The 7,847-nt window shown below is 40.4% G+C and overlaps 1 protein-coding gene across 1 annotated transcript; it reads right to left on the bottom strand.

The window, feature by feature from the left end:
* Window positions 1-3,199: 3,199 nt before the first annotated feature.
* On the bottom strand, window positions 3,200-7,551 carry purbb (purine-rich element binding protein Bb). Its single transcript, XM_079599271.1, has one exon. It carries the CDS (start codon window positions 7,346-7,348, stop codon window positions 6,455-6,457), a length of 894 nt encoding a protein of 297 aa, XP_079455397.1. The 5' UTR covers window positions 7,349-7,551; the 3' UTR covers window positions 3,200-6,454.
* Window positions 7,552-7,847: the final 296 nt, after the last annotated feature.

The following is a 7,847-nucleotide window of genomic DNA, read 5'->3' as shown; positions in this document are numbered from 1 at the left end:
CCGTGCACACGCACACACAAAAAAACTGCCAGTTATTTGTTGTTTCAGGGGAGACTGCAATCAAAATGTGTTCTAAGAACGTTTTTCTAACGTTCCCTTTATTCAGACGCATGTTCTCTAAACGTTTAAACTATTTTTAAAATGTTATTTAGGCTACACGTTTTTATGCGAATGTTAAAGGGACAATTCACCCAAAAAAAATTTATTCTGTCATCATTTACTCACCCTCAAGTTGTTCCAAACCTGTGTGAATGTCTTTGTTCTGCTGAAAGAACATATTTTGAAGAATATGGGTAACCAAACAGTTGATGGACCCCATTATAAAAAATAAAAAGCTAATTATGACATTATATCTCACAATTGCGAGTTTATATCTCGGATTTCTGAAATTTTTCTCTCAGAATTGCGTGATGTAAACAAAACAAAAAAAAGTCTGAGATTGTGAGATAAAAAGTCGCAATTACTTTTTGTAAATGATGACAGAATTTTTATTTTTAGGTGAACTGTCCCTTTAAGAGAACATTACATTTTACAAACATTATGGGATTGTTATTTTTTGAATGTTCTCTGAACATTCTGAAACACTTAAAAAATATTAAATGAACATCCAACATTCCATGAATTATGTTTTTTTTTGTGTGTGTTAACTTTTTGAGAACATTATAGAGACCAGATAACTTAATAAAAACATTATATTAACGTTACTGGAAGATGTTTCTTCATAACTTTGGGAGAACCTTGCCATAACGTTACTAATGTACAGAGAATGTTCCCTGTTGGCTGAGCTCGTTCACAAATATTACACATTTTGTAACATAATTTTAATAACGACTTTGACATGGATGGAGCCATGGTTGCAAATTTTTGTCTGCAGTTTTTATTTATTTTTGCAATCAGCTGCTCAAAAACATCTCATAATATCCACTTGGATAAAAGTCCTCTAAATTAATACATGTAAATTAAAATTAATGAAAAACCTATAAAGCATTATTAATCTTGAAAAAGGATGTAGTTTTAACAGTTTAACCAAATAATAGTTACAAAATGGTCTCATTATGTATTATAGCTAACATGAATTAACAATGAGCAATATTTATTTGTTAGTGAAATATTGTTTGTTCATGTTCATTTAATGCCTGAACTAATGTTTACAACTTTGAATAGATGTATAACAGAACATTAAGATTAATAAATGCTGTTGAAGTCTTGTTCATTGTAAGTTCATGTTAACTAATAAAACCCTATTGTAATGTTGCATATTTGCATTACATTCATTCAGAGACAAAACTAATCCCAAACTGAATTTTCATGGTTTCAAGCAATGCAAATGTTTTGGCTTTTTGCAGTTATGACGTCACATGACTCCACCCACCATGACCTAAATCAGAACAACGACAGACCGTCGGCATCTAATGCTGAGAGACAGAGACTCTGTGACCAATGACTGTTCGTGTGATCACAGCAGGAGCTCATCGCGTTCCCAATAATCCCGGCTTGATTCGGCAGAGACCTCAGCGTGCCATCGCTCTCTAATTCCTTACACTCTCAGAAATAAAGGTACAAATGCTGTCACTGGGGCGCAGGAACCCTTTCAAAAGGGCCCGCCCCAGTGACAGCTGTACATTAGGTGCCGCGGGGTCACTCTCAAAGGGTCACATCCGTACCCGGCATCGCCTGTCCTGTCATCCAGGCCGCAGGCTTCTGTGCGCTGCAATGTTACACTTCGCAACACTAATACACTGCATTAAAGTCAAAATTAAACTATTTATAACACGTTTTACTTACACTATTCAAAAGTCATCTGAAAGTGCCAGTGCTGACTTTTATAATCATTACAATTATTATAATGACAAAAGCTTGTTTGAGCTTTCTATTTATCAAAGAATCTCGAAATAATGCATAATGGGATTCAACAACAAATATGAGGCAGCAGAACCGTTTTCAACATCGATAATAATCATATTAGAATGATTTCTGAAGGATCATGTGACACTGAAGACTGGAGTAATGATGCTGAAAATTCAGCTTTGCATCACAGGAATACATTACGTTTTAAAACATATTAAGTTAAAAACAGTTATTTTATATTGTAATAATATTTCGCAATATTTACATTTTACTGTATTTTTGGTCAATTAAATACAGTCTTTGTGAGCATTAGAGACTTCTTTCAAAAACATTAAAACATCTTACGGACCCCAAACATTTGAACGGTAGTGTGTTATGTGACATATTATGAATAAAATAAGATATTCAACTAAATGAATGGCTTTTTGGGCGCCATGTGGAAGCTGAAGGTCAAGTTTACCCTCTAAAACAAGAAAGTATCCCACAAATAATGCTTTTTTTGTTTTGTTTTTTTATCTATTTGCTTTTGTGCAGTAATTAATAACACATTAATTGGTATTAAATTACAATAAATGACTGCATTAAGTAGCTTAAAGCACTAAACTGCTATTTAATATTGATCCCAAGTCTGTGCAGTCTAGGTGACATCAACCAAGTGAAGTCATTTTAGAATAAGATGCATTAATGAATTGTTTACATGCACAAACTTATACTTAGAAAAGATAAATGCTCAATTTTAAATAGTGTTTTCAACCTACTTTACTCCCTTAACGCCATGTTATTTCAGAGTTAAACAAGATTTTAACCACCCAAGACTGACTGACTCGATCAATAAAAAAAGTGGGACTCACATTCCAGAATGGAGACAGTTGGAGGAGCAGCTGAAAAATAATAGGGATTCGTGACATCATCCAAAAAGATCAGTCATTTCAGAGGTGGGACTCCGAAACAAAAGCCATTACATTTTGATTGAAGATTATATTATTAGACAAATGGTTTTATCATTTACTTTAAGGAAGTAGGTACAGTTTTTTATATTGAACTAAAACGTATTAAAACATTTTTTTTAATTAAAAATAAAATATGTAAACACTTTAAACTAAAATTTGAAATGTTACCTTGGCAATAAACTACGGTAAGTTACACTAAATAACCATAAAAATTAAATAAACAAAAATAAACCTAAATACTAATATTTAAAAAAAAATTGTTTTAACTAAAATGAACTGAAAATATTAAATTAAAAGCTAATTCAAAATATTGATAAAAATTATAATACTGTATAAATATTAATAAAGAAACACTGAACCAGTGTATATAAACACAACGACACCAGGCCAGTTTTATGCTTTCCATCATTTATAATTTCCTTTATTCTGTTACAAACATACATAGCATTTTCTAAATATAGACTTGTAAATCTCAGAGAAAAGAAAAAAAAAAGTTCAGCCATGGGAAACCGGAAGGCTGCCGGTTCTGGAGAGGCAGTCTCGCGCGGGACGGGGTGGGTGGAGACACTTTGAGTATCTGAGACCTGAGCTCTTGACAGTGTCCTGCAGTCGCTGTGAACTCACTCTGTAACTTCAGTATCAAGTGACCGATAGAAAAGATATATACTGAGAACGCCAAGAACCTGAGTTTAAAGGGCATTCCGACGGTAAGATCTCTGCTGAAAACACAAGATATACTGGAAAAATAGCTACCTTTCAATAAAGATTGTTCTATGAATTGCTGCTCTTGTGCGTACGGTGTCCAAAAAAAACAAAACAGTGGTTGACACATGGATGCTGTTAAGAGCTCGGGTGAGTCGCCTGAAATAACAACATTCTTTCAGAAGTTGTCCAATCTTTCGTACAGTGGAACAGAGGTATTGTTGTTCATTTGAAAAGTATGCGGACGCCCCACAGAACTTTGCACTAATCCCAACCTCAGGAAACAGGAAGACAAACCGGCCAATTGCGAGTCGGCTAAGAAGCCTGACAGGAAATGAACTCATAATCTCATCCCTATGGATGAGTATTGCTTCCTGTCCCCTTTTTTTTCTTTTTAGTGACATTAAGGTGGAAACAAAACAAGTCTTTACAGTACGTACTCTCATTACACATTTGAAATAAACGCAGCCAAGTTCAGTCGAAAGAAAGTCCATTTGTGGTGTTTTGCGAGAGATGTGTGTCCGATTCCAGATCTTAAATGGACAGGTCATTGAAGAAGAAAACAAAAGTGCTGCGATAACTTTGCGATACTCCACTTTTACATTTTAGCAGCCTATTTAATGGATCTTAAAGTGAAGGGGGAAAAAAATGGCTTTTTGTTGGTCGTTTGCATTTTTTTAAACAACATTAGTGAACCATTGGTTCTTCAACATGACACATTCACTTCGCTAATAGTACAGATGGGTCATACAATCAAAATGAATGCACACGTGATCTACAAAATGGTGCTGATTTCGACACGCCAGCAAGAACATGGCAAATCGAGTTTGTAAAGTGAGTTGTAAAGCCAGACCCTCGGGTCCTGAATGGTGCCTCCCGACCCGAACAGCAGCTGAGGAGGGGCGAGGGGAGGGGAACGCAAGAATGTCCTGCCAACAGCTGCTGTGTCACGCTTTCTACTGCCGCTCGGGCTCGGCTGCCAAACCGGGGCCTGTTTCAGAAGGTTAGTCGCAGAAAACACTGTGCCGGACGTTACAACATCGCCCTCTCCACTACACGGCTGCGGCTCCCCATCACATGCACCGAATGCAGTCTGCTGATGTAATAACACCCGGCTCAACAATCGGGCCCTTTCAGAGCAGACGGCACAGCTGAATCCACGGCCACCGGGGCAGGAATGCTCACCCTCTCCACGCTTCTCGTGTTAAAATAGCCGGCCTGCCTAGTCAGCTCACTGTTGAGGAGAAACAGCTGCCGGTGTCGTGAACAGACAGAAAAACAGCCATAAAAGTGTGGGAGAATATTTCATAACAAACTATCGATTGCAATTCGTCTTGAAAGGATCACACATGACTTCAACAGCTGCCATTTAACACAGAACGGTATGGAAGGAGGCTTTACACACCAGCACAAAACACTGTTGCAGAATTTTTTGTTAATTTTTTCCTCAATTCTTCGCCGTGTATACAAGCATGTCGCAGTTTACGTTTTTTTTTTTTTTTTGCTAAAGTGCACAGATGAAATATTCTCAACATAACTATCTCTCTCCATCATAACCCACTGGTCTACTTGGTTATTCTTATAATATTTTTGGTGAAAGGCTAAACAAAAATATTGCATTAATATAGCTGCAGTTACTACGCAAGAGAAAGCAATAAATTAAATAAAAAGGCAAATGCGGGACGGGCATGCACAGAAATGGACGCACGTTGCCACCGGAAAGACGTTTGATATTAATCACGTAGAAAGAAAACTGTAAACTCAAAGGGGTTGTGGGAGGAGGGCTGATGTTTCGCAAGGATAATCTCATATATGATGCTATACTCTTCTACAAAACAAATCCAATATTTCAATATTCCCAGCTTATTTTTCTTTTTTACAAAATTAGCTGCTTGAGCCTTAATAATTCGGTAGTTTATATATACTTTTTTTTACTGTGTATTCAAAAATATGCTGGTTTGTTTACTTATTCTCATAAAGAAGAATCTTACATATTTTTTTTTTTAAATGACAACGCAAAAGGGGACGGGGGTGAGAATACACTCGTCCATGTCGCTCTGTCCTTTAAGCAATCTGTCCTTAAATATTCAGAGGGGACTTGGACCCAAGTTAGAAAAAGACAAAGCTCTTTGTATGTTGACCCCAAAACCAAAAAAAAATCCCACCGGTCAATAATGTTATTTTATAGCACCGGGTAAATGATGTGCATAAAGCAACCATTTTCATTACTAACGCCTTAAAGAAGTCACTGGTTTACAGATTACGACTTCTGATTTAAAAAGTCTCTGGCTGTGAACAGCTGAGACATGTCAACACAAAATCAGGGGTCAAAACATTCCCCTCCAAAGCTGAATTAAAAAAAAAAAATGTTCATCACTCAAATTGGCCAATCCATAAAAGTCATGTTGATGTAGTAAGGAAAACCATAAAACAATAACTTAGGGAACATCTGTCTATAAAAGAAGGAAAGAAAATAATCTGAAAACGCAACTTCTGATGCAACGTTTTGATAACAGTTGTGAAAGTCCCATGCTGCCTGGGTAGGACACACACCATGAATACCAGTGACACTATATATATATATATATGCTAAATTTCTCCCCTCTAAAAACATGTTGGACAGTATGAACCCTTACAGCCTGGTATTATCGCATTCAGGCCGCTTTTGAAATTCAGCAGCCTTGGCGTTGATGTAACAAAGGTTTAATTGTTAGCTAAGACAATTAAACTTGCTGGTTTAACAGGACAGGGCAGCATCGGGAATAAGTCATACCCAACGAGACATCCTTCGCCCCATGGCTTCAATACAGACAACCCCCCCTCCCCAAACCCTCACCACATAGAAACTTCACAGATCTAGTTTTCTGTCCCATGAATATTTTAGTAGGCTATTTGAGTTCAGTTCATGCACTTCTTGTTTCACACGTGTGGTCATCTCCTGGCGAAGTCTGCAGTCAGTCGTCGTCCACGTCCTCGCCCTCGGACTCCTCTCTCCTCTCGTACATCTTATCCCGGTGTCTCTCCTGGATCTCCTTCATCTCCTCGGCGTAGCGGGAGAAAGCTCCTCCGAACTTCCCCCAGGCCTTGAAGGGGATGGTGATGGAGTTCCTGTAACTGGGCTTGACCTCGCTGACCCGCAGGAACACGCCGTACTTGTTGGAACCCACGTCGAAAAAGAACCTCTTGGAGTCCACCATGATGGAGGTGCCCTCGGGAAGCTCGCCGTAGCCCCCCGCGGCCCCGTGCCCCCCGCTCAGCTCCTCGTCCTCCCCGCCGTAGTCGTCGATGAGCTTGGCCAGGGCGTCTCGGAACTCGATTAAGCCTTGCGCCGGGAGCGCGATGGTCTGGCCGGTCTGCACGCTTCCTCCGGGACCGCCTCCTCCGCCGACGCCGAAGCCCGGACCTCGGTTAACGGTCTGGCGGATGCGCAGGAACCTCCCGCGCTGGTTCTCCTTTAAGTCGAGGTAGTATTTACGGTTCTCGCGCACCAAGAACTCGCTCTTGAGCGCACGCCGCGGGCCGCCGTCCTCACCACCGGACGATTGCGCGATCTGCTCCGGGCTGCTTGGCCCCAGCTGGGCGTAGTGCTCGATGAAATCCCCGAGGTAGTCGCGGAACTCGGCCGCCACGGACATTGAGAGAGTCAGGCGGCTCTTGGAGCCACCAGCGCCCACCTCCGCTATCTTGATGAAGCGTCCCTTCGCGTTCTGCTTGACGTCCAGGTAGAAGCGCTTGTTCTGGATGTCCAGGCGCTTGGACGCCAGCTCCTGGGTCTCCTGCTCCCGCTGGAAGTGCTGAGGGCCGCCGCTACTGCCACCGCGCTCGCTCCCACTGTCTCCATCCGCCATCTTCAGCACCTCCAGCCAACTTCTCTCTCAGAGAAACGCTCCTCTCTGCGCTGCTCCAGCACGCACGCACGCACGCACCAAAGCATTGGCCTCACATCTGCCAATAACAGGCGGCGCGCGCTCGCGGGGTCACTCATAGGTCCGCGCGCTTGTCATTCGCAGGACGAGGGAGGTGCGCGCGCGCTCCATTGGCTAGAGACATTTCCTCCTCGTGTGCAGGCATTTCCTGTCCTTCTGGGGCTCAGCTGAAGCTTTGAAGGAGAAATATAGCATTATTTTTTTTAATCATCATATCTGGATCAAAGTGTTCGATTGCTTTGTTTTGCCAATGCATTTGCAATGCAGCAAAAGTATCAGAGAAGAAAATAAATGCAAATGTGTTGGCACGTTGACGTGCTTAAAAAAATATTAAATCAATATAAAATAGAATAAAATATTCAACAAGATGTTATTGGAGTTTTGTGCAAAATAACTATTGTATTATTGACTATTCTACAGA

The sequence above is a fragment of the Phoxinus phoxinus genome (genome assembly GCF_949152265.1).
Source record: "Phoxinus phoxinus genome assembly, chromosome: 23".
In the NCBI taxonomy this organism is placed as follows: domain Eukaryota; kingdom Metazoa; phylum Chordata; class Actinopteri; order Cypriniformes; family Leuciscidae; genus Phoxinus; species Phoxinus phoxinus.
Note: the sequence above shows the minus strand (reverse complement) of the source record. Positions and strands in the feature narration are given on the sequence as shown.